Consider the following 26,264-nt stretch of genomic DNA (forward strand, 5'->3'; position numbering starts at 1 on the left):
TTTCTATGACACTATATAGAGCGTACTACTAAGTAACAGTAAGTAACAAAAGTCACGTTGCTTTCTTCAGAGTCTGGTGATCCCTTTACTCTTGCTGGTTTACATGAACAGGAGGAAAGCCGGGTCCTTCTTACTGAGGACGGGCTCAGCCTTGCCTCATGCAGCCCTCCTGATAGACACCAACTGTAGTAGCATAGATGACATTAGTAGTCATCGTAGTTGACAGCTGCTCCGTGCCTGAAGGTGTGTGGGTTACGTGGGCCGATTGGTGAGTCTTCATCGTAATGATGTTGGTAGTATCCACCATAGTATTCATTACGAGCACGCCCTAAGTTTGTCCAGTAGGACATGTCATCTTCAAATTTCTGCCAAAACAAAAGAGAAGAGTTTCTTTCCAAGCCTGAAACTTTACAACAGAGAGAGTGAAACAGTTGTGGAGCAAAAGATTCCTTTTGTCTTTCAGAAATTTAGATCCTTTGAGCATTTGTCACTAGGAAATCTTTAGATCTGAGGGGTTTTGTGACTTGTGCCTGCCTTCTCTGAGGGATAACTGGGGTCTCAACTACAAGAATTGTCCTTCCCAGCCCTGCTGGGAACCACCCCTACTCCTCTGCCCACTGTAAAGTGCTTCAGCTGAGAGTGCCTGCAAGTGAAACGCACTCACAGCCTTCAATATTACTGTTACCTTTTCAGTGGTGCACTATAAAAACATTTCAATGTTTTGCACTTGAAAACTTAAAGGTTTGGTTCTCTGCTGCCCCATGCATTTACATTTGTTTTACGCCTGTGATCTTTCACTCCCATTTTGCATGGGTGAAAACGAAGGGACAGTGCAGCCTTCTAGCTGTGGAAATGCACTAAGCGGTTCAATTCTGCCCACAACGGCAAAGGAGAAGCAGTGTGCAAGGATATCAAATACTTGCCAAGCCAAAGCCTTTCCATCTGAATGACTCTTTGGAAACAATTTTGGCTGAGATTTGAAAAAAAAAAGAGTTTTGCAAAACACACAATGGGTAAGTATGGCCCAAGTCCTTTGCTGGAACAAACAGTTATTTCATTGTTAAAACAGTGTCTTAATACTCAAGAAAACCTACAAAGGGGATTCATTGTATCCCACAACAGGCCTCGTTTCAGTTTTTGACATGCACACAGGAACTCAGAGGAGAATACATCTTATCTGCATGGTTTGTCCTTATTACTTGCTGCTTGGTATTTGCCCCGGCCTTCAGTTTCTGATGCATGAAACCACTTTTTCCTGTATTTCCTATTGCTACTGGGGGAGCAATGTTGTTGTTCATAACAACATAGCCATGTTGTTAAAAAGTAACTTTTAGCTGCACAGAGTCCAGGAGGATACAGAAAAAAAGTATCCTTCATTATTTCAGTCCAAGCAAAGGATTATTTTTCTAATTATTACAGCTTTGAAAATGAGTGCATTCATCTTCCAAGTAATCCACATAGCATGAAAGTCCAAAATGTACTCCAGCTTGCCTGTGCCAATGCAGTCTCATTAAACATATTCATGCAGCTGACAGAAGCCAAGAATTCAACATCTATAACTATTTTTACCTCTTATTTATGTAGAAATGATTCTACATAGAATCATTTTGGTTGGAAAAGACCTTTAAGATCATTGAGCCCCAGCCACCAATCTCACACTGCCAAGCCTGTCACTAATGCATATTCCTCAGCACCTCAGCAACACAGCTTTTAAATATCTCCGGGGATGGTGACATGGGGGGCTGCAACTGAATTCACATTTTTCACCCTGTTTCAGCATCTATTTAAGTAGAGTTTTCTGTAGAGCTGGGAACTCCTGATTCTACTCCTGTGTTTTTACAAATTAACTGTTTTAAGAATATATATCACAGAATCATAGAATGGTAGGGGTTGGAAGGGACCTTTAGAGATCATCTAGTCCAACCCCCCTGCAGAAGCAGGTCCACCTAGATCAGGTCACACAGGAACATGTCCAGGTGGGTCTTGAAGACCTCCAAGGAAGGAGACTCCACACCCTCCCTGGGCAGCCTATTCCTTCTCATCTGAAGGGAGGATGGCTGCATGCTATCAAATGGGTTTCTTTTCATGCTGTGGGTCAAGGCATACCAGCCTGTGCTCACGTTGGTCAGGAGCTGCCCCCACCATGGAGCCACATGCACGCCTTAGGCACGGAATGTTAGTGCAATGTCATTGAGGAATGCCAGTCACGCCCGGCTCAGTGTGGATTTCTCAGCGTGTTTGAAAGCAAATTGATTAGGTTGAGCCTGCCAAATTAATTTCCTGAAATACAATTGATTGCTTTGGGTCTGGCTGCCTACTTCGCAAAGCAAACTTTGTCTGGTTGCAATTTATTAAGCTGAAGTTCAGTAGCAGGACAGAACTCCACACGAGATTTTGATGTTCATTTTTTTTCCTATTAACAGTGCAGAAAACTCTTACCAAAATAGCAGAGCTTATGTATTTCTGTGCAATATTTGCTACTTAGAATGAAATCACGTAGTCACAGAATCTCATGGGTTGGAAGGGTCCTCAAAAAATCACCTAGTCCTATTCCCCTGACAGAGCAGGACCACCTAGAGTAGGTCACACAGGAACTCATCCAGGTGGGTTTTGAATGTCTCCAGAGAAGGAGATTCAGCAACCCATCTGGGCAGCCTGTGCCTGTGCCTCATCACCCTCCCAGTGAAGAAATTCTTCCTTGTATTCCTTTGGAACCTCTTGTGTGACTCCTCCATGGCAGCACATCCACGCTCGCAGCCACTCACTCTGAAGCCCAACCGACTCCCAAAAGCCTTGACACTCACCGCCTCATCGAATCCCAGGTAGAGGAACTGCTGGTACCACTGCTGTACGTCGGGCTGGCTCCTGTCCCACAGCTGACGCCGCTGCCGTCTCAGGCTGCTGAGGAACTCCTTGGCCGCTCTTTCTTTCACTGACACCTCAGGCTTTGCAGCAACAGGGGCTGAAATTAATCCCCCACACACACCAAAAGACATGCCAGAAAATTTTGAGTCATCTCAAAGAATGCTGCTTGCAGCAAGTAACAAAATGCTTCTCGCATCATGCCATCATCTTTGCGCTTGGCAGTGTGATGTGTGTAGCAGCAGCGACAGTAACAAACCCAGGAACTATCAACGTAATAGGATTTCTCAGCTACCCTCGTTCTCTTGGGTTTTTGAAAAGCTGTTCTGAGCTCAAGGACAGAAACTGAGGAATTTAAATAAACAAACCCAAAGGGTATACATATGATGTGTTTGTGTTTTGAGGAGAGGAGACTGGGCCTCTGTGTGCTGCTGTGGCAGAAATGGGAATGAAGATGAGAGTGAAAGTTAAAAAGCCCGAGGAAGCTGGAGAAACACTTCCACCTTATCATAGTGGAGGGAGTCACATATAAAAAGACAGGTTTTTTTCAGTCTGCCATTTAAAAATGTAGCTTTTAAATAATGAGTGTTACTAAACTTCCTGGATGCTTGAAAATAAAAGCCAGTCAGGCTTTGAAAGCACGCTGCAAGGAGGATGCCTTGTGCCAAAGCAGCAAGCAGTCTGCTGTGGCTGCTGGAGGAATGTGTGTACCTCTTGAGAGGTATGGATTTGAGGACCCACCAGTCCCTTGCTATGCACAGAAATGATGAAACACGGCACGGTGTTTGGTCTTCCCATGAAACAGGAAGCACGTGCAGGAGCAGGAGGAATGCCTTGGCTTTGGAGGGTTCATCACAATGAGGGACAGACCAGTAGTATAGGTGTAATGGGGATTGTCAGAGGATGTGAGGCTGAAATGGTCAGGTGGAGACGTGAAAGCCATTGAAGGAGGTGCCAGGCAGACTCATAGGACGAAGCAAAGGACTGCAGTGGGAAGGAGTTTCAGGAGGTAAAAGTGATAGATGAGTTGTCACAGGAAGAGTGGTACACAGCAGGCTGATGAGCCGTAAACTGACAGCTCACTGTGCACACAAGCTGGGTGTTACTGCTGAGCAGGGGGACAGCTGAATAGGTGCCATGTGAGTGAGCATCACACAAGGGACACTGCCAGCAAGGGAACCAGTACCCTGTACTTAGCCTGCTCATCTTAGTGCACAATAGGAAAAGGGCATTTAGGCTGGAATTAAGGCACTGCTATCCCCTTCATCATCAATTCAAAGCTTTGCAATTCTTCCTGGTCTAGGCCATGTTGTCTGGATGCTCTAAAATCCTCCCCTCGGGTGGACCTTCTCACAAGGGGACTTGAACCAACAAGTAATTGTTGTACTGAGGTGCATGTAGGGAGGGTGGCTGTTGCAAGTGGTCACTCCTACCTGCATGCAAGCACTGCAGAGCAGTGAGGCAGGGAGCCCACATGCAGGGAAAATGGCCGTGGTAGATGTGGCACACGTTTCAGGCAAGAGGTGGTGGGTGATGCCAGGAAAAAGCCAGTGAGAAAGCAGGCTTGCAGAAAGTGGGAGCCTCCTCTGTGTGTAGTGTAAAATCTTTGCCTCAGGTGTATAGCAGGCTATGGGGAGGCAACTGAAACTTCTGAGGTGTTTCAGCCTTCCCCATCATTGCTGTGGTGCTGCTTGTCCCTGGCCAGCTCAATTTCCATCTCCTTCTGTCAGTTGTTTGGTGCATCCACCCGCCAGACCCTTGGCCACAATCTCTCTCATAGAGAGAGCAGCCTTCCAAGAAGGAAGCACGTGAAAGGCCAAGAGGAGGAAGAGAACAAGTTGTGAGGAAACCTAGTTTGCACATTTTCTTCTCTTCAGCTGAGCCAGCAGTATTTCCATGCATTATAATTCCTTGGAATAGCTTGTGACTTCCAAGAACAAACCAGATGAACACCATGTCTGCCATGCACACCTTAAAAAGGCAAGTGTTATACTGCCTGAGGCTGGCTGCTACCTCTGGTTTGCAGAGGGGCTATCATCAGCACAGCCTCCAGCCTGGCCAGTACCAAGTCTCAAATGGGCATGCTTTGAACTGTGTGCTCTGCTCGTACACTGCTGCTCTGACTGCCCTCTCTTGCACTGGCAACAGAGTGACAGCAGCAGCTTTGACTGACATAAACTGACTCAAAGGAAAAATAAAGGAACACATTTGCTGCCTCTTTACTCACCTTCACGTTTCTGAAGCATCTGTTTAAGCTTATTTCCCCTGGAAACATCTAGACAAGTAAAAATAAAACAAATACATTTACTAAAAAGGAAACAACTACAGCAACAAAAAAGATCCTGTCTCAAAAATTACTCAAAGTACTTCTGTCACAGCTCCAGCCCAACAAGCAAAACTCCACAGCAAGTTTCTCCCAGTGCCTCCCTTTGCTCCCGCTTCCACGCTTGAGCACAACAGCTTCTGACACTCCATTGTTCTACTTAAACACAAGGAGAAACTTCTTTCCTGTGAGGGTGAGGGATCCCTGGCACAGGCTGCCTAGAGAGGCTTCTACTTCTCTGGAGGTTTCCAAACCCACCTGAATGTGTTCCTGTGTGACTTGGTTGAAATGCACCTGCTTTAGCAGGAGGTTGGACTGGATGATCTCTAGAGCTCGCTTCCAACCTCTACAATTCTATGATTCTATGATCCTCTCCCCATCTCTGGGCACAAAGATCCTGATGCTATCCTTCTTTACCAATTAAATTCCTATGTATTTCATCAGAAGACCACAGGACCACAGCTAGTGCCAGTACTGTGGCAAAGCATCCTGGTCACTGGGTGCAAACAACCAGACTGCTTCCAAGTGCTGACTGTCCCAAAGCACATCAAAGCTGTCCTTCTGCTGAAACTCTTTCCCAGATAGGATCCAAGGCTTTAGCCCAGGCTGAGCAAAGCAACACAAGACCCTTGAGTGCTCGGCTGCTCTGAAATGCTTTATTAGCTCAAAAACAAGCGCTTTGAAAAAGATGCTCAATTTGCATGAGTTTTGGAGTGACCAAAAGCATTCACCCAGGCATGATACCAGGGAACATAAGAGGTTCCAAAGAAATACAAGGAAGAATTTCTTCACTGTGAGGGTGACAGAGCACTGGAACAGGCTGCCCAGATGGGCTGTGGAGTCCATCTCTGGAGATGTTAAAAATCCACCTGGACGAGTTCCTATGTGGTCTACTCTAGGTGGTCCTGCTCTGGTAGAGGGGTTGGACTAGATGATCTTTTGAGGTCCCATCCAACCCTTGAGATTCTGTAACTCTGTGAAAAAAAAAAGGCTTCTGCCTCCTCCTTGGGATGTGCTGGGTCAGGTTTTTCCACCTCGCACCCTGGCCCAGGCACTCACTCACCTGGGGCCGTGCAGAGCAGCGGAAGCAGGAGGAAGAGGATGAGGGCAGCAGCCCTGGGCAGGGCTCGGTAGGGTCCCATCAGTGGCATGGCTGAGCTGGCGTGGAGGCACACCTGGGTGGGAGGAGAGGGAGAGAATGAGCACAGAGATGGAGCAGGGGAGTTAAGGGCACCCCAGCCCAGCCCAGCCTGACACCATGGGGAGCATGGACAGCTGTGGGCTTCCATGGACTTCTGTGGGCTTGTGTGGGCTTCTATGGGCTTGTGTGCTTTGTGCTCAGCCATGGAGCAAGATTTATGTGGGCAGGACAAGGCAGGCAGCCTCTTGTTTGTCAAGGCACAGCTCACAAGCTTCCTGCAGCTCTTGTTTTTTTTTTTTACGGCAAATACATAATCCCGTGCAAACAGTAAAGACCTTTCAGCAGCTCTTCTTACAGGGGGATTAAAAAAAATACAATAAATAGCTGTAGCATGTTGTTTAATTTTTTTCTACATACAAAGCAGATTTGTCAGTTGCCTGTCACAGCAGATGGAAATTGTGAGATTACCTTGGTGGAAAAACAAAATCAGAATCAACTGAAGGTGGCTTAGTTCATTTATTTTTTTCTCCCTCTCTCCCTCCCTCCTACCCCCAAGTCCCCAGAAACCCTCAATGCCTTTCCAGTGATCAGCTTTAAAAAATAATTTGGATTTCTTTTTCTACATACAGAGAGGTTTAGCTTATAGTAAGAACTCAGGGACCGAAAGCCAAACTCACAAATGAAAAGTCCTTCCTCAGCAGGATTCTGCCTGAACTTACAGTGCCTTTTCTTAATTCAGACTTAAGCTTCCCTCAGTGAGTTCAGCTCCTCTCAGCTCCTTCCTCTGCAAATGCCAGAAACACCTCAGATGAAGCCTGGCAAAATCCTTGCCCATCCTCACACACAAATCTCTTTCTTCCCTTTCAGCAGAGACCCAGGACACTCAGTAGCCCGTTACAGGCGTCTGGCCTCCCGCTGAAGCTGTGCCAGGGTACAGCAGGGCAGGCAGGAGGGATTCAGGGGGAGGTGGGGGTGGGGATGAGCCAGGGAGAGATGAGCTCTCTCTGTAACCTACTTGTGAGAATTCTGGCAAGCCCCAGGGCCTGCGCTCCTGGATCCAAGGGTTGTTGCAGATGAATATATACGCACACTGTACATATTGTAATTGTATATAAATGTGTATATCAAATGTGGGTGAGTGTATATACATACATGTACATCTGTGTATGGCAATGGTGTGACAACGCCTCTGATGACACATGGAGCTCATCAGTGCTATTTCAGGCACAGCTCAATGTGAGGAAAAACCCACAGACCCTTAGTCTTTCTTTACCACTCTCCGTCAAACGCAGAAGCAGCACCAGCACAGACTGGTCCCTCAGCACTTCCCCAGCCCCAGCCTGAATGTTGCTTCAGGCCACCACTCCTGATTACCCCTGTGCATCTTTCCCCCTGTGACAAAAGTACATGGAGCTGCACCCAAAGCCTTCCTTCCTCCTTCCCTCTGTCCCCCAGCACCCTCAAGATAACACTCATGCCTCTTTGCTTATCCCAATTGAAGCAGCAGCAGCAGCAGCAACAGCTTGAAAAAGTGATGCAGTCGCTCCAGCCAGACTGCCCTTCACTGTCTGCAGGAGCCACAGCTCTGGGAGGGGCAGAGGGGGAGGTAGCAGCACCTTCCACGCCTCTGGGATGGAAACACTCCCATGAGAGGCCAGTCTCCCAGATCAGCTCCCATGCAACCAGGAACCAAAATTAGCTTGTTCTTTCTATCACTGCCTTTGAGTGGCTTTCCCCTGCAGCCTCACATTTCATGTGTCAGCAGTCTTTAACTCCGTGTGTTGGAGCAAAGGCCCCTTCTTCTGAATCAATGTGCTCTTTCATCAGCTGAACAGTGACAGCCTCTTTTCTAAAACCACCTGAGGTTTTTGGACAGCTAGTTGCAGAATAGAGCTAGAAGGGACAGAGGCAAAGAGCACATATGTAAGGGTACATGAAAGAGCTACGATGTAGATAATTTGTAAAACCAGGGTGATAACTCATGAATATTTATGGTCTACTGCTATATTGGCAATGGCAAAGGGTGTTTTGTCTGGCTGGTCAGCTTGTAACGAGCCTTGCATCGGAGCTGGGGCTCTGCAGAACCTCAGCTACTTGGTGCCTCTGAGCCAAAGGAATACAGACCACAAAACTTCCTCCAGATGCCAAGTATCTCAAAAAACTGCTGAGATAAAATGCTATCTGGTGAAACTCAGAGAATGGATCAACTTAAGTGCAAGATTATTGTAGAAAATTACAGCTTTAGTGGTGGAAGAAGTGATTGACAGAGGGTATAATGATCAGGGTTAAACTGCATGCAGTATCTTCCCAGAAGAGGTTACTTTCTCCATTCAGGGGACAGAAATTTTTGACATCAAGTAAAGAAATTGTGTAAAGATATAGCACCACTTTTTTCTAAATGCCGTGATGAAAGGGGAGTTGTGTTTTTCCAGCACCAATCTATTTCTGTTGCAGGTTGTTTTAAGGACTAAGGCAGTGCTGCCCTGTGTTTTAGTAAGACACCTTTTTCTTTTGTCTGATGAGCTTGTGACTACTGCTTGATGGTTAGAAGTATTTTCTTTCAAGAATCCATGTTTACTGAAATGTCTGCAGTACCTCTTATAGCTATCTTCCATGTGAAAACACAGCCACTACATGGCTTCTAGGTGTCTCCAGGAATGGTGACTCCATCACCTCCCTGGGCAGCCTGTGCCAGTGTTTAACAACCCTCTCAGTGAAAAAGTTCTTCTGAATCTCCAGTCTAAACCTCCCATTTCCTCTTGTCTTATTGCTTGTTACGTGGGAGAAGAGACCAACACCCACCTGTCTACAACCCCCTTTCAAGTAGTTGTAGAGAGTGATCATGTCTCCTCTCAGCCTCCTTTTCTCCAGACTAAACACTTCCAGCTCCCTCAACCAGTTGTCATCAGACTTGTTCTCCAGACCCTTCACTGGCTTTGTTGCCCATCTGGACATGCTCTGGTACCTCAATGGCCTTCTTGTAGTGAGTGGCTCAGAACTGGACACAGTATTCAAGATGTGGCCTCACCAGTGGCAAGCACAAGGGGACGATCACTGCCCTGCTCCTGCTGGTCACAGTATTTGTGATACAGGCCAGGATGCCACTGGCCTTCTTGGCCTCCTGGGCACACTGCTGGCTCAATGTTCATCCAGCTGTCAACCGACACTCTCAGGTCCTTTTCCTCTGGACATCTTTCCAGCCACACATCCCCAAATGTCTTTCATCACCACTAGTGACAGTGGTAGACTCTTGACACTTTGTTGAAAGATGTTAATTAATGCCATCAGCAGGATTGTTCCCCAGACAGCCGTGGGATGAGGAACTGTGTGCAAGGACCCCTTTCACGCCCCATGTAAAGCTCCATCAAGCCTCGTAGCGTAACGAGAGCCTCTAATTGGAGGGATATCCACAGCAAAATAGCAGAATGAAGCTGGCAGGCTTTGCCGCTTCCCCTGCATGGGACTGGACTATGGTCTTGCAAGCCTGCATGATGAGGCAGAAATTTGGGAACAATCCAACAGAAAGCCAATCTGAGTCTGACCTTGAGAATCAACAGGCAGAAGCCAGGCAAGGAGCTTGCTGGAGCCAGAGAAATACCCCAATTTCTGAGCCTACTGCTGGCCAGCATTGTCTTTGGGGCCTGCAGGACTTTGTGTATGATTTTGGGGTAAGCAGAAAGGATTCTAGCTGATTTTTTTCAACACTTCTGCAACTCCCTGCATGTTTGGTGACTACTTGGGCGCCCTATTTGCCCTGTGTGATCTGCAAGCTTATGCATATTGATTCTAAGCCCAGTGGCTTCTAAAACTAGTGAAAGAGGCATGAGAATGTGTGGCTGTTTAATTAAACTAAACCAAGGGAAAAAAATCTCAGCCTCAAAGCATCACTGAATTTTCAAGTGTCTGAATTCCTTTGTTATTATTATTGTTATTATTGTTCATTTTGTCTAAAATTAAGTACAGGGAGATTCCTGAATAGCAGAGAGACATTTCTGCTTTTGTATCTCCTCACAGTAGGAGATATAAATACACAGTGTTGTATTCATTAAAATGTAAGAGATAGCATCAGTAATGACCATTCAAGGATATACAGAATCTCAAAGCACCACAAAATTGTGTAAAAAAGTTTGATCTTGCTTTCTTTCCTTCTTCCCTTATTAAGCTTCATGTTTTCAAGCATTTCAGCACAACAATATTTTTAAATGTCGTGTAGATTAAGTACTTATATGATCACAGGACTCCCAAAGCTGGATTTTCAAGGAAAAATATCCCAGCAAATAGAACATTACTTCTCAGAAAATACTGAGATCTGGCATCAGCTTCCTTAGTGGGCAAACAGATCAATTGGAAACAGGCCAGGGATTGCAGGAGATGACACCTCAACTTTTGCAAGGATGAAGCACCATCAAGATTTTAGTAATCCACTAAAACAACCCATTTGATCAATGTCTTCATTGTTATTTTCTGTTAATGAGGATTTTACAGAATCTCCTAGCCATATTGTTCTGGTCACTAGCCTCAGGACAGAGGTGCCTGGCACTCCAGATGCAGTTTTCTACAGCTTGTTCCAAGAAAACCACAGGAGCCATATTTTCCTTCCAAAGAGAAGGAAGAACATTTAAGTCATCAGACAGCTCTTTTCAAAACATTTTGAGTTTCATACTATTTCTTCCCCTGCTCCAAAGTTCCCCTAACAGTGATGGGACCAGCCACAATTCCTGGGACAAACACAGTTGCTTTAGGGAAAGTTTCTTTATTGCTGACTATGAGTCTCATTGTCCTCAATGTATGATTTGGGACACATCCATTGTGTCTCAACCGATGTCAGCACTACTTTGACCTATGTTATTAATAACTATTAGTGTTCGTATTTTCCATAGAAACTAATTTAAAATACAGCCTTTCTTCCCCCCGCTGTGCTTGGCTGCTGCTGGTATTTTCTGCAGCTTCTAGCTGACCCTGTCAGATAAGAAATGGTGTCTGTTGGTCTACCTGTCCTCCTTCCTTCACTGAGAGTACTTTGCTGCCCTCGCTACAGAATTAACCTTTTTGCTCTCATGATAAGCACAGTGAGAAGCAGATTAGTTCAGCAATGTTATCTGATCATGGCTGCTTCCTTTCTACTGAGGGATAAAAAAATGCCTCTCTCTAAGAAATCCCTCTCCTTTTTTCCTTCCACTGCTCCAGTATATTTTTAGGATAAACCTGGAAGTATATAGCAAGTCTGCGAGTCAGATCTAGCAAGAAGGGGGGTGGAGAGCGGCTGTAGTAAATTACAACATGTCTTTTACCACAGCTTGATTTCATTTGAATCATTAATTCTTCTACTGCTGCCTCTTGGGATTTTTCTTTTTGTGCTTTAAAACATTTTTTTTCTGAACTCTTATTTCTGAGCTATTTTTGACTTGTTTACATTCTCTTATTATTCGCATGCAGAATTCACTCTTTAAAAAACAAAACCAAACCAAACAACCCCACAAAACAAAACAGGCTGCAACTACTCAAGACTAATATATGCAAAGATTTAAAAATCTCAAATTTAGCAATTTGGTTTTAACATCCCACTTCCTATACATTTTTGCTGTCCTAAGAGTTTGCACACATTTCTCTTCCTTCCCTAAAACTCTCAGCTTACTCATGGGGTGAGTATCATTCGTATAATAAACACGTGACCTTGTGCTACACCATGCCGTCAGTGACCATGTGCTGTTAGCAGTAATCAAGCCCTTCCCTGAAGAGTGTCTCGTAACAGCACCAGCTGGCCTGTCCCAGCTGCCATGGTTTCCCCATCTTCCCAGGCCCTCAACCAAATCCTCATCACGAGAGCGTTGTTTCTTCCCTTGTGCTTCATCAGAAAGCTTGTTTGGGGACGCAGCACTGTTATGAGAGCAACTGCAAGACCAGGGGAAGCTGTGAGGAGTTTCTTGCAAGCCCAACCACCTTCCCCATTCCTTCCCCATTGCTGGAGGAATTTGCCTCTCCTCACTCCCTGTAGCATTAAATTGCTTTGCAGAGCAGCGCACATCAGTCTCATCCTTTTTAAAGAGCATCACCAGAGGACCCAGCCTTTCCAATGCACAGTTCAGTACCTTTCAATGAATCCAGAACAACTGGAGAATGGCTGGAAACCAGATTGTTCTTCCTGAGGCAGCTGCCTTACCCTTCAAAGCTTAAATCAATTTGGTGACTTGCTACCACCCAGGTGAGGAAATCTCTCTGCCTCCTCTTATCTCATGCTCCCCTCTCTTAACAGAGCTGACTCTAGTGCTTTTTAGAGCCAATTCAGTGTGATTCAAAAGCAGAACCAGTTTACTTTTGCTGGGTTAGTTATCTTTAGGCCCACTGAGCTGTGATGGCTGAGTAGCTGGTTCACAAGAGTTGGGGCCAAGTAAGAAAGAGGTGGGAGAATACAGAAAGAAGTGGGAATGGGGTAAAACAGAACTTTTCCTCTTTGCTGGAGAAGAGTATGATGCCTGAGTAAGAGCTGGTGGTCAGGCTACTCAATGCTCAGTGAGCAGTGTCACTGGAGCAGGTCCCTATGGAGAAAGGGGCCATCTGAATCCACAATGATCCCATCCCATCTGGTCTGAGAGCTTCCTCCTCTTGTCCTGTGTTTGAGGCTTCAGCAGTGCCTAAAATTTGTCCATGCAGGCCAAATCCATGTCTCCATTACCCCTTAGCGATAACTCAGATGCTTGTTAAATTTGGGCATGCTCTAGAACGGCTTTCTGCCTGTGCAGAGAAGTTTACTGGCAGAACAAGTTTCCTGAGGAGCAAAGGGCTTGAGATAGTGACAGGCTATCTCTGCCCAAGGTGTCCTTCTCTGTGTCTCGGTCCCCTGCAGCAATGCACAACACTGTGGGTATCTGTCATGGTTTGGCTTAGCTAGCACAGAAGCACCATGACAGTCTCTCCCTTGGTGCCCCAAATTCACTCCCACCCTCATTAGAATGGCAGAGGCCCCAGCAAAATGGGAGTAAAAAGATAAGCAAGGTTGTTGTGGACTGAAACAAGGGCAGAGAGGGCTCAGTGCCAGTTATGGTTCCAGGTAAAACAGACTCCAGTATTTAGAGAGGAAAGTAAGGAAAGTGTATTCTGCTATCTACAGGAATCAGAATGAAATAAAAGCAAAAAAGGGAGTAGGATGATGAGAAAATTACAAGCAGCACTTTAGGATCTCCCTCCCCTACCCCTCTTTTCTTCCCGGGCCCAGCTCACTGCTCCCGATATCTCTACCTTCTCCCCCCTCAATGGCTCAGGGGGGCAGGGGATGTGGCCAGTCTCTCACAGATGGCCTCTGCTGCTCTGTCTTCTCAGATGAGGATGACTCCTTGCATTCTTCCCCTGCTCCAACACGGGGTTCCTCCCCCGGGACACAGTCCTTAATGAACTTCTCTGGTGTGGGTTGTTCCCAGCAGCTGTGATTTCTGCCGATACAGGGTCCCTCACACGGGACGCAGTTCTTGGTGAATATCTCTGACATGAGTTCCTTCCCCATAGCTGCAGCTTCTGTGAATATTGGGTCATTCCCTCAGGACATGGCCTCCTCTGGCCATAGTCACTGGCCCTGGCATGGGGCCTTTAATGAAGTGAATCACTGCCCCTAGCTCGGGGTTCTTAGCAAAATGAGTCTCTGCCCCTGATTCAGGGTCATTATCAAAATAAGTCTCTGCCCTTGATGTGGGGTCTTCAATGAAATGGAAAGGAATCTCAGCTTCACCAATCTTTTCTGTAGAATGCAGGGGAGTCTCTGCTCCAGCACACCTCCTCCTCTCTTTCCTCACTGACCTTGGAGTCCACATGGTTGCTTCTCTCACTCTTTCCACGCCTTGCACAATCACCAGCTGGAGAAGAAGAAGGGGCAGAAGAAAGAAGAAACAGGAAAAAGCTTCCTCTTCCAGCTTCTTCTTAAAAAGTGACCGTGAAGGCATCTAAATGACTCAGCCCCAAAAGTGAGTCTGGCTCAGAGCTGGGGAGAGTTGTGAGCAACTTCTTACAGGAGCCATCTTTACAGCCCCTTCCCCCTTACCAGAAAAGGCTGTCATGTCAAACCACGACAGTGTCAGAGAAAGCCCTGTGCGTCTCCACTGCAGCCTCATCAGCGTGGATGTAAGCCTGAGCCCTGCAGGCACACCATGAGCGCACCTACTGAGCACATGCTTGAAAACCATGTTTTAAAAATTTGAAATAGGACAAGGTGGGTGCATTCCCACAGAGAAGGAAAAGGGGCACTTCTCAGACAGCTGCTGCCACCCGTCACTCTGTTTAAAGCCCCTGTTTCAAAGTACAGGAGCTGGAACATCGCCTGAAGCCTGTCAGGCATTTTTAGCATGAACAAAACAACCTGCTTTTCCCCGGCCTGCTTTCTGAAGCAGGTGGGAATCACATGGGCTGGAATTTTCAGCAGCACTGCCAGTCTGCCTGAGGCAGGCCCCCGGCATGAAAAATGTCTGCCCAGACAGTCGAAACACAGCAAGGAGGGCAGGTGGCTGCTCTCTCCTCGGGTCAAACGTGAGTCTTTGCGAAGCTTAATAACAAGCATCAGCTCGGAGCACGATTCTCAAGTTATCAGAGCAGAGACTTCACTTGTCTTCTCGATGCTATCACCTGTGACCTTACACCTCTCTTGATGTGCTTTGTGGCCATTCTTGTTGGCTTTACCTTATACCCGTGCTTTCCAATTTCACCGATGCCCTGCCTAAGCCCTGCCTGTGAACAAGCCCATGCCTCTGTTCGTCTGATGCCGGGATTACCTTCCTGATTTCAGTTTGTTTCCAGTAGAATGCATTTTCTGTAGTCTCCCCTTGCTGCTGCTGAGTAAGATATCGTGACATCTTTAACCTTCCCATGTGAATTCGGGCCCATGGCACCTGGCTGTGCCTGGATGCCAGTGGCTTCCAAGGCCGTGTGTGCCAAGCTAGCAGTGCAGTGGCTGCGGGGTATGGAAATTCAAGGGGAGATTTTCTGCCTGTTGTGATCATTTAGGCATCAGTCCTGCAAGTATTCTTCCACTCATGTATTTTTAATTGCAAGAGTCCTACAGAATCCCATTTATCTCAGAAAAATTACACCTCAGTCTGCTGCTGCTAGGCCTGGATCTCACAAAACACCACTGTACAGAAATTCCCTGTAAGGTGGGCATTGGTAGTGGAGGCCTCCTCACCTGGATATATTTAAAAGATCCATAGATGAGGTGCTGAGGGACATGGTTCAGTGATGGGCTTGGCGGTGTGAGGTTAGTGGTTGGACTCGAGGATCTTAAAGGTCTTTTCCAACCTAAATGATTCCATGATTCTACGATTATTTCATTCCCCATTCTTCACTCCCCTGGGGTTGTATTCAGTGTGTGGCAGAGGAGGTCACCGGGCTCTGATCCTGAAGTCCAGCACAGACCTTGACTCAGCTCACAGTTAGACTAATAGGACTGCACAACTGAACTCAAGCTGGCTCCCCTCCACATGAGCAGAAGAACATATCCACATTTGTTGAGGCAGACAGGCCTCTGAAGTCGCTTCTCTAGGCATCGGTGGAATTGCTCTTATGTCGTGTAACTCTTGCTGTGGTAGATGGCCCTGGCACAGGTGAGTTAATGCACTGCCATCCTTCTGCAGCATTTTGTTTCCTTTCCATCAAAAATATCCTGGCGGACAACACAGCCTCGTTTTGGGCCTCTTCCCTCAGTTTTGGGACAGACCAGATATGCACTTTAAAGAGAAAGCTTATTTGCTTTGGAAATAGGGATTCTGAGGCTGTAACTCTTCCAGGTTGAGTGAGCAATTTAATTGCTTACTTCGACCAAAACCAATACCAAACTCTTTTGCCTCCTCCTCTCTCAAGATCTGCCATTATAAATCTTGCTGTCCAACTCCTTTTGTTTTGTTTAAAGAAGATTGCAGCGATTTTTGCTTCAAAGAACATTCTCCTGGTTTAACATCTCTTCACATCCTGCTTTGCAGAACTGTAGTCCTTTTCCTAAGCACAAGACAGTGACTGCATTTCTATTAGGTAAAGTTATCATCTAATGGCCACAAGGGAAAGATGTTTTCATCTAGTAATTATTAGTGATGACACAGTGGCTGTAAGTCTAATACATATTAGCTGAACCTGATTTGGAGCTGGGGAGGACCCAAGCAGAGTAATTGTACAGTGATGCTCTGGTGACATTGATCTTGTTAATCAGAGGTGGTAAGGTCACAGAATTGTTTTGGTTGGATAAGGTTTATCTTTGATTTAAGATTATTGAGTCCAACCTCAAACCCAACACTGACATGTCCACCACTAAACCATATCCCTAAGAGCCACATCTACACACCTTTTGAATACCTCCAGGGATGGCTACTTAACCACTCCTCAGGCAGCAGGAAGCAGATAGGAGCAGATAGGAGGCTTTCTGCCTTTTTTTTTTTCAATTAAGAGAAAACTGAGGGAGCGTAGATCACTCAGGCTTTGAAACATGCAGTATCTGACATGGGAGCACATTTTTCAGAGACCTAACCTGGCCCACTGCTGAGCAAATTTTAGGCACTTGGACAAGAAGAATCCTGGTCCTGTTGATTCTTATATGACACATCTCCTTGGGTTTAGTAAAGTCAACCCTTTATCCTTGATCATTTCATATGAAATTTTTGTCATGGGGTTTGATGACCTTTTTACACTAGAAAAAAAGAAAAAGAGGAACCCAATATAACCACTCAATTATTACAAAGCTTCTGAATGTGCCTATAGCAAAGCTTTTCCATAGCACTAATCTTACATGAATTATTAATTTATTTTGTGCTTAAAACAAGCCACACTGAAATGTTTAAAGAGGAAGAGAAGTACACGGAGGAAAGAGGAGAGAAATATACAGCAGAAAGGAGAAATGCATTGCAGGGAAAGGACTTTTTCTCTGGAAAAAAACCCAGGGTATTCATTATAAGGTATATATTTTAGTGAAGAAGCCTAAACCCCCAAATCCCCACTACTGTCACCATTCCTATACGGTTCCCATCAAACCTACAGTCTCAATATTTGAAACAATCAATCAGACTCCGCAAGTCATGGAGAGTTCCTGCTGCCCAAGGCACAGATTGATTTCCCTGTGAGCACACTGATCTAAAAAAAGAAACAAAGTAGACCAAGGGCTATCAGAATGCCTTTGATTTTGGTGTCACTATGGACAAATTCCACCTCTTCTTATTTCATCAGAGGTTTCTCTCCCATGTTTATCTCTGGCATTTAGTTAAACATCACATTTTCACTTAAAAATAATGTATCACACACAAATAACTGATGTTTTATATGGAAATAAACAATAAAAACTGGGAGTATCATTCAAAGACCTAAGCATATTCTCTGCATAGCAATATATTGGAAAGTGTATCCACCTTTTCTCTTCCCTGACTCTGCGTGAAAATTCAGGAATAAATTACCCAAAATAATGCAAGGCTGAATTTGTGGCCAGAACAATTGCAATTATGAAACACACATATTTTGTTTACTAATAATTAAATTCTGTGTGTGGGTGATGCACGCACAGGTAGAAGAGCAGCCTCCCTTCTGGAGGCTTTGTAAGATAATTGGATGTGTAGTGGGCTCAGCATTTATCTTCCAGGGAGAAATATCAGATAGTACCAAGAAGCACATAGACGATGTAAGATATTTCTCTTGGTCAGCACTGGAAGGACTTCAGAATAGTTGTCTTGGACTATGTGGATCTTTCTTAATCAAGGAGAAGTTTGGTTTTTTCCTTGCTAAAAGACAATCTCTGTCATAAGAGCTCTTCTTGTTCCTGAAACAAGTTTATATAGGGATGTCAGAGTAGTTGAATTATGCAGATGGCCAGCCCAGAGTGATGTCTTCTAGCCTTAAAATCAATGTATCTCTCTCAGGTGTGAAAGGAAGAAAAAGACAGGTGGTAGCTTAGAGGTTGCAGATTTACAAATCACCTACGAAGTTGATTGCTCCAAATTTATACAAAAATGTCAGCTGGGGCTAACTTTCCTTCAACCTAACAGTTACCATTTTCCCATCAATTGCATGGCAGTGGCTTCAGGCAATATCCGAAAAAAAGACATTGGCTGATGAGAGTGCTACAAGGAGCAGAGAGGCTACAGGTAAGCAGCAGAGCAGGCAAAGGGTGGTGGTGTTAACAGATTAGAAAGGCCAAGGGGCAAAATTCTGGGACCAAATTCTGCAAGGCTTTGGCAAATTTCAATTAGTTCCAGAAGTTAGATACTTGTGTCTCCCACTGAGAATGAAGGCTATGTGGTGAGTGGTAAGAATATTCCCTGCAAGCCCAGCCGTTACAGAGCAGAGTAACAAAAATGTGCATTTTTCCATGGCTACACTGAAATCCAATCATCAGACTGGCTGACTGCCCTAGGGATGGACTGACATAAGTGCTTATCCTTCCTATAACTGAAAATCCAGGTTTGATCCACACTCTGTTAACTGTTTGGTTCCAAAGGCTTCATCATCTTTTCTCCATAACCACACTTGGCGATCAATATTTTCCGAGGCCATCAGCACAGCCTTAAAGGCATCCCATCTGTGTCTGTCATCGGAGAGCTTCTCATCTCCCTATATCCGCATTAGCATTCACAGAGAATGAAGCCGTATTAAAAAAAAAGACACTGAGTGTGAGACCTCTAAATAATACCCAGATGGATTTAGCAGAGAGTGCCAGTGTGTTGCGACATCCGAATGAACAATCAGGAGACAAGCTCCAGAAAGTATCAGACCTTGCACGGTTTCTTTCAGGCAACCTTTCTGTACATCATTAAGTCTTCCCTATAGCAAGCAAAGCCAAACACAGCAGGCAAACATTTCTGTGTTTCAGCCTGTGATAAATAACTGGGTTTCTCCTGTTGCTCCTTTAATGACAGATGTTTCCCTCTGAATCTTGATGTGCTAGCACAGCTCATTTGACTGTCACCTTAAAATTCTGCCTGTGCATGTGAATGCAGGTAAATAAATTGCAATGGTCAAACATGCAGACAAACAAATAGACCCCCTGCATGCCAAACCTTTTTAAAACACCATCTGTTTTTCACTGTTCCCCCACAGCTGTTAAAGGACAATGTGCTTCCACCCTACTGTCTTATTAAGAACTTCGCTAAACCAGCAAGATTCCTAAAAATGCCCAGTTGAACTTATGCAGGAGAGCTCTCCTCTCTATTAGGCACTTGTTTGAGGCCAAGAATGTAGCTTGGCTTAAAGCGAGACCTCGGCACGTCTTGGCAAGAGTTCAGTTCAAAGACTCTAGGAGAAGTCTGTGCCTGATTTAAGCGCGTGCCTCCAAACAGAAACACAAAGCAATCTGTCTTGCCCCAGGTCCCCGTGCTCATCTTGCCAGCACAGCATTTTCCTGCAGTTACTCAGGGACGTGGCAAAGTGTCACTTCTGACTGTTTTAATCAGTCCAAACAGAGGGATGCTACCTCTGGGCTGGGACACGTGTGCCCTGGGGGCGCTGCGGCTGCAACTGCCTTTCTGCTCCTTCTGCAGACCTGGCTTCAGCCCTCATGTTATCTGGACTCTGAACCAGTAAAAACCAGTCTTGGGAGAAGAAGAAACTTAGCCTTTACAAACATACTAATTGATGAGCAAAACTCGGGATTAAAAGCATACTGGGGCTGCTGCCTTCTGCTTGCTTTCAGGAATCACAGCGAAACTGAGCTAGTCAATAGTCAAGCTTGTTTGGTTAAAAGTACTTTCCCTTCTTTACCCAAACATGGCATTCTTAACTGCACCTATAAATTACTTCTTCAGTCTTCTTGTGTTTCTTGCATAAAAGGCAAGCTCTGAAATGGAATCCCACAGACCTACAGAAGCACTGAAAGCCCAACGCAGCTCTGCTATGAACTGCAGCTTTCGTTAAAGTAGTGATTTTTAGCTGTTTCCTCGTTGGTTAGCTGCAATCAAGAAAACATTAAGAAACAAACAATATCATTACCAGAGGCTCTGCCAATATCCCTCCATACCCGTTTTCAGCCATTTCCTCTACTGTGGAGTGTGCCTTCGTATCCCCACGCGCACACACACACGCGCGCGTGTGCACAGATGGACAAAGAGCATCCTTCCAGTAAGGAAAATACCCTGCATGAGGCTACAGATCGCTGAAGGCTAAAACATTTCTGCACAGCACCCTGCAGTTGTTGTCAGGGCAGGAGTAAGAGGCTGCAACAATTTTATCTAAAGAACGCTGAGATGTTGTTGACATTACCATTCTATGATTCTAAGATTCCTCCCCTTCCTCCAGCAAACAAGTATTTTATCATTTTACCTTTAAAATAATACGCGTTCCCGTCTCCTTCCCAAGTGCCTGGCCAGAAGAAATGACCTTTCCTGCCACAGAACAAGTTTCTCTTTATTTCGGCATGTCTTGCCTCCTGTGAGCAGGGTAAGAAGCAACCAAGGCTGCGAGCAGGGGAAGGAACCACGGGACTGCCAGGGATGCCGGGCGTGAAAGGCGCATTTATTCTGCCTCTCCCGAATCCCAGCCCCTCGGCTGCAGGCGTCTGCCCAGCGCTCCTTGGACCCAATGTGGAGAATCACATTTCTGCTTAATCAGGCCGGCTGCCTGGAGAAAGATGATTGCAAGCAGATGTACCCCGTGTTCTCATGTGAAAGGAATTTGGGATATTTTTTTTTGGTTGGCTGTACAACGAGCGACTGGCTCCAGGGAGTGTTTTAGTGCTCTTTAATTTCTTGCAGGTGCTGGGAGGCAGCATGCGCCGGTGCAGCAGAGCTGAGACCCAGCACCCAGGAAGCGCATGAGGGGATGGATGGCACACCTGGACTCAGCAGAAAGGACAGAGGGAGAAGGCATGACTGGCAGGCTCACCTTACTGCAGGAAACAAGGCTCCGTTTTGTAAAGACCTGTGCTCCTGGCAAATACCAGACCTGTGTGAAACATCACAAGCTTGGAGCAGCCAAACTACATTTTACTCGAGGCATGGTGTTTTTTAACCTCTTGTTATAGATAATCCAGGAGGAATAAAGAGGATGGACATCAACAATATCAAAGTAATTTATCTGTATCTGGTCAGGGACAGACAATGAGCATGGCATCTGTATATTAAAAGGCTCTTGTTTTCAGTGGGACATCCCAGTAAAGTTGCAAGTAGCTCAGGGGAATAAGAATCAGTTTAAAGAAACTTCTGATGCAGTTACAGCTGTGTTTGGGGCGCATAGTATGCATTTTTAGTGCCAAGACAGCTAAGACAAGATACACATCCATGTATTCAGTTGAAATAGATATATCCTTTGGATCATACCTCAGTATGTCTGGCCATGTAAATATTCACAGCCATGGCAGGTATCTGGACATCCAGTGGTGAAGCAGATGTGTGCAGTACACAAGGGCCCAGACACTCCATATGGGACTCATCTACAGGCAGCCAGCCACACGTCCACATTCACATAGAAGTACTGAGAAGCCAGGCTGTATTTGCTGCCACCACTTGGAAGCAGCATGATCATACAGACCTCAAAAATACCGCTACTGTGTCTTGCTGTTTGCTGTGGAAAACCCAGTCCACCCAGTGTAGGCATTTAAACCTAAAGGAACATGATCTGGAAGCCTTGAAAAGGTTTTTCTTGTCTTCCCTGACTCTGCAGGAAACATCAGTGCTTACTTGAAGAGAAGCCCTCTTAGAAAACTCAGATTTGGTCCCTGAGGCTCCAGTGCAGAGATGAGTGAAGCAAACCCACCCTGTTGTGTCTGCTCAAATAGCTCTTCATACAGCCTAGTGGCAATGTGGACCAGGGACAAAACAGAGAAACAACCTCCCCATCACCTCACTTGATCTCCTGATCCACACTATCACTGACTGAATAAATGAACAGCAGGACGCAGCAGACAGGAGGGCACTAGGCAGGGATAAGGACCAAGTTAGATGAGACTGAGCCACCTTGATGCCACTACCACCACAAACACCCTCTCTTCTCCCTTGGTCCCTTCCAAGAGTTTCCCTCATTGCTTATACCACCTTGGCTCCATCAGCCCATCTTTTCACATAGCCAATTCAGCTCAGTAAATAGTCAACAGATGACTAACCCAGCAGCAATGGAGGTGGGCTGCTCTCCCAGCTGCCTTCACCAGCTGAGCATAGTCACGTGCCTGAGAAGCGTGTGACACAGGACACGGGAGGACATGGAAATGGACAGCTGACCTTGAGCACTAGGGCTTTCCCTTGAAAAGCAGCGAGGGGTTAGATTGTTCCCACTGCCTGGCAGAACATCATCCTGAGCAAAAGAGGGGCCTTCAGGAGCATTGCCACGCCGTGTGATGGTGTAGTTATAGTGACAGTGGCTAACAATGGTGATAGGCAGACCGGAGTCATCCCCGATTTGTGTGGTGTCAGCAACCAGATGCTTTCGTTCACACTCATAGGGAGGTATGATGCCTCTTGCTCATAGGTATTCCTTAAGAATCTCTCATGACTCTTCTGCATGGTTTGATGAGAAATGAAGAAGCCTCTGCAGTGATGCTTGCTGAAAAGCCAGATGTGCCAGTCCCTACAGTCTTGTTATTCCTGCAAGGGCCTTAAAATCCCTGGCCCCCTGTCCTGCCCAAAGATCTTGTCTCTTGTGGGTCACCTCCTTGCAGTAGATGAGGTTCTGCCAACCAGAGCAGTTTTGTGAGACAAATCCAGAACTCAGGAGGCTTTCGGGTTGGGAGGAGGAGGAGACAGATCCGCCACTGGTATCTGTCTTACAGAAATGGGGACAAAAAGAGACTCCAAAGGCTTGGTTGCTTTTTATCATCTTGCTAACTCCAACTCTTGCATTAAGACAGTGCATGGCCTTGTGTGCTCCCAGGCACTGATCTTGATGCAGGTTGCTGTCTGCAAGCACCTTGGGTGTTTAGAGATCAAAGCATGTGCCAAAGAGTTGTCCTTGTAGCACCCCATGGCAGCACACAAGAGACACCAGCCTGTGTGATCCCACATCATGGAAGTATCTTCTGCCCTATATATGGGGCTCACAGCACCCTGACCCTTCTTGCTATGTGCCACAGAGCAGGGGATGCTGAGGGGCTGCCATAGGCCCTCACAGATTATGCTGATAATGGGTAAAGGCCGCTCGAAAGGAAGTTTCCTGCTCTCTTCTCCCAGTTGCTATGTCTTATGACACCATGCCCTATTCAGAGAGCCTGACAGTGCCATGATGTGCCATGAGCAAGGGGGGCAGTGGGATGGCTTGTGGGGGGCAGGTACATCAGAGAGGCACAGCAAAGGTTTAGAGCGAGAATAATCCTGGCAAATGTCCTCCTTCTGTGGGCTGCGTTTCCCAGCCTGAACATTTGGCACGTGGGTGATACAGACAGAAATCCAGTTCTCTGCCTGTACCACAAAACACTAGTAGGCATCAGCTCTGGGAGAAACCTTCCATAATACCAAAATTGAAATTTCAGCTAAGCAAAAACTGCATAAAAGGACTTCTGGTTTTGTACACGGCAGCCTTTCTTATAGTCTGCCACTGTAAGTCTGTGTTTTTCATCAGCAAAACTTTCCTGCATAGGAGAGTAGCTCTTAAGCAAGACCTCATTTCAGAGGTACAAACCTTTGAACACTACAACCAGTTGCTCAGATATGTATTTTTTTAATAACTAATAAAATAAGGATTATTAAAAGAGTCGTGAGACAAATCAAGTAAGACTGGGTGAGAATTTCTCCCCAATAGGCAGCCTTGTGTTATTAAACTGGTAACTGGAGCAGAAAGCTACTTCTAGACAGATGTGAAAGGAAGGAAAAAAAAAGAGGGGAGGAGGGAGCTGACGAGTCATTAGTCTGAATTACTAGAAAATAGACAGCAAACTGACAGGTAGCTTCCAGCAAATTTCTATGTAAAGGTTTAGTAAAACCTTCCCAACCAAAGCTTTGAGAGGAATTTCATTCCTGATCACTAAGAGAGGCTTAGACATTAGCCTGAGGAAGCTTCGATATTTAGAAATTTGATGATGCAACTGTGATGAGGAAATGTAAGCAGAAGGCGTCTGGTTTTAGCACCACAGGAGACAGACAAGAAGGGGAGGCACACAGATCTTGTTCTTGAAGATATTTTGCTTCAGATTTCTTGACCTATATTATTTAAATAGCATGTCAGCCAAATCAGAGACAGTTTCTCTTTTTAGATTTGTGGTTTTGCTTCACGTTGAATGTAAAAGCTGTAAACAAATCCTGCAGTTACTGAGATATACAGTAACTGCATCGGCTATTTTGGGGAAGTTCTTCCCATTCTCCTGTGGTCTCTGCCTCTTTTGGCTTCTCCCCTTGCCTCCTCACATTCCAGCCACAGCTCTGTTTACACGCCAGTTTTTCACAGCACCGGTAACTTGGACTGGAACACGTTTGTACCTCTCTCCCTTAGACTAATGGACTATGCTATGAATAGCCCCTTCTTTGAAGACACACATGAGGTCTCAGAGTTGAGCAGTGTTTTGCTGAATGTATCAGCACATGGGTAACCTGCTGCCAGCTTTAATCCATAAATAACAACTGCAATTTTTTTCTTTTGCAAGGTGGCAGGGCTGGGGGTGGGGGGAACCCCAATTGCATCTCCTGTCTCAGTTAAATGAGTGAATTCCATCAAAATCCTCCTCCCTTTCAGACTTCAATACTTGTCTAAAGCAGATGGTACCATAAATAATACATCCTAGGAAACCCGATCAGTCACCTCTGGGATATACTTGAGCTCCTGCCTCTCATCATATCACCACTAGATTAGCTCTGGGAATTCTTTTAATTTAATCCTTTTAACAGGTCGTGTGTACAAGAAGCGGTGACTGGGAAATTAGAGGCGTCAGGTTGGACTACATCCTTGGTAGGCTAGAGCTGGCAGGTCCTCACTTGCTGCTTTCAGGGCTTTCACCATCATGCTCAGCTACTGACGCCTCGCTGACCAAGCCTGAGGTGAAGGAGCCCAGGGCTGATGTGGCTAAACGCAGCGAAATCAGGAAAAAACAGGCCAGGGGATAAAGTATCTGAGCAGCACTGGCACATGCAGCCACAGCATTTAGCATGGAAAAACATCCTTTGAGCAGGGAGGCATGTGCTGCCTTCTCCAGGAGCTGAAAACGGCAGATTTATTTCAGGATGTAAGACAAAAATCTATAAAATCCATTTTCTTTGTGTTTCTTACCTCCTGCTTTTTCAAATTACTGGATTTCATTAGGTGCTTAGAGAGGTTCCACAGGATTTATTCTCACCCTCAGCCAACCTCACTCCAGGCATATGGGCAGAAATACCAAGTAGCAACCATGAGGTGGATCCTTCTTACGGTTACCCCTGTGGTGATGTCAGCCTCAGGCCTTCCTGTGCTCTTCCTTTCCCCCCTCTACTACAGCCTGAGATCGTTAGCAAAACTGGCATCGAGGCAGTCTCAGCTTAGCCAGTCAGGGCTTTTGCAAGCTGAATTTCATTTCCCCAACCTCTACTGTGCTGGGAAACAAGTTTACAGTACTGCTCTGTGAACAGTTTCACCAAAATGGCTCCAATTGAAAAAACCCCACAATCCTTCCTCAAAGCAAAGCACATCCTCCATTGACTGTTGTTAAGCTGGAGCTTCCCAAGGCCTCTGTGGACAGAGCTGTCACATGGTTTTATCTGCATAACTCAGGCAGCAGCAAATTGTGAGGCAGGGGATGGAGAAATGGGACTCTTCTGAATAACTTCCGTGCCAAGAAAATTGCACTGCAGACTTACACCCTGACACTGCACTCCAGGCACACAGTTTACACTTCTAGTATGGGAACCACAAAACATCCCTCTCCCCTCATCTTCCTTGGCTGCTCATTCCCTCTCTCCTGGTTCCTCCCAGGCACTGAGGAGTGGAGGCAGCTGGAGCCCTGGCCGAGTTTGTGTTACCTTCATTACATGCATCCCCAAGGATGAATAGATGTGCAGGATGAAGCCCGGGAAGGAGAGAGGTGAGCACAGAGACTGCTTCTTG

At 45.9% G+C, this 26,264-nt stretch overlaps 1 protein-coding gene across 4 annotated transcripts; it reads right to left on the reverse strand.

Annotated features, from left to right (window-relative positions):
• On the reverse strand, positions 1–26,236 carry ECRG4 (ECRG4 augurin precursor). Of its 4 annotated transcripts, none has more exons than XM_061988478.1 (5): positions 26,180–26,236; positions 6,249–6,360; positions 5,090–5,137; positions 2,805–2,962; positions 1–365 (listed from the first exon to the last, which is right to left on the reverse strand). In XM_061988478.1, exons 1-5 carry the CDS (start codon positions 26,192–26,194, stop codon positions 204–206), a joined length of 495 nt encoding a protein of 164 aa, XP_061844462.1. In that variant the 5' UTR covers positions 26,195–26,236; the 3' UTR covers positions 1–203. The 4 variants fall into 4 exon arrangements, with proteins under 4 accessions (XP_061844462.1, XP_010200818.1, XP_061876567.1 ...); XM_010202516.2 differs by lacking the exon at positions 26,180–26,236 and adding an exon at positions 20,592–20,755; XM_062020583.1 differs by lacking the exon at positions 26,180–26,236 and adding an exon at positions 20,262–20,412.
• Positions 26,237–26,264: the final 28 nt, after the last annotated feature.

This window comes from Colius striatus, chromosome 1 (genome assembly GCF_028858725.1).
Source record: "Colius striatus isolate bColStr4 chromosome 1, bColStr4.1.hap1, whole genome shotgun sequence".
NCBI classification, from domain to species: Eukaryota; Metazoa; Chordata; class Aves; order Coliiformes; family Coliidae; genus Colius; species Colius striatus.

Bases quoted from the DNA above. Each gene is read 5' to 3' on its own strand.
- ECRG4 (XM_062020583.1), bottom strand. From the start codon at position 20,303: ATGGCTGAAAACGGGTATGGAGGGATATTGGCAGAGCCTCTG. The intron at 5,138-6,248 runs GTGAGTGAGTGC...TTACTTGTCTAG, and splicing joins GCTGCTCTGCACGGCCCCAG to ATGTTTCCAGGGGAAATAAG. The intron at 366-2,804 runs GTGAGTGTCAAG...TTGTTTTGGCAG, and splicing joins ACCTGGGATTCGATGAGGCG to AAATTTGAAGATGACATGTC.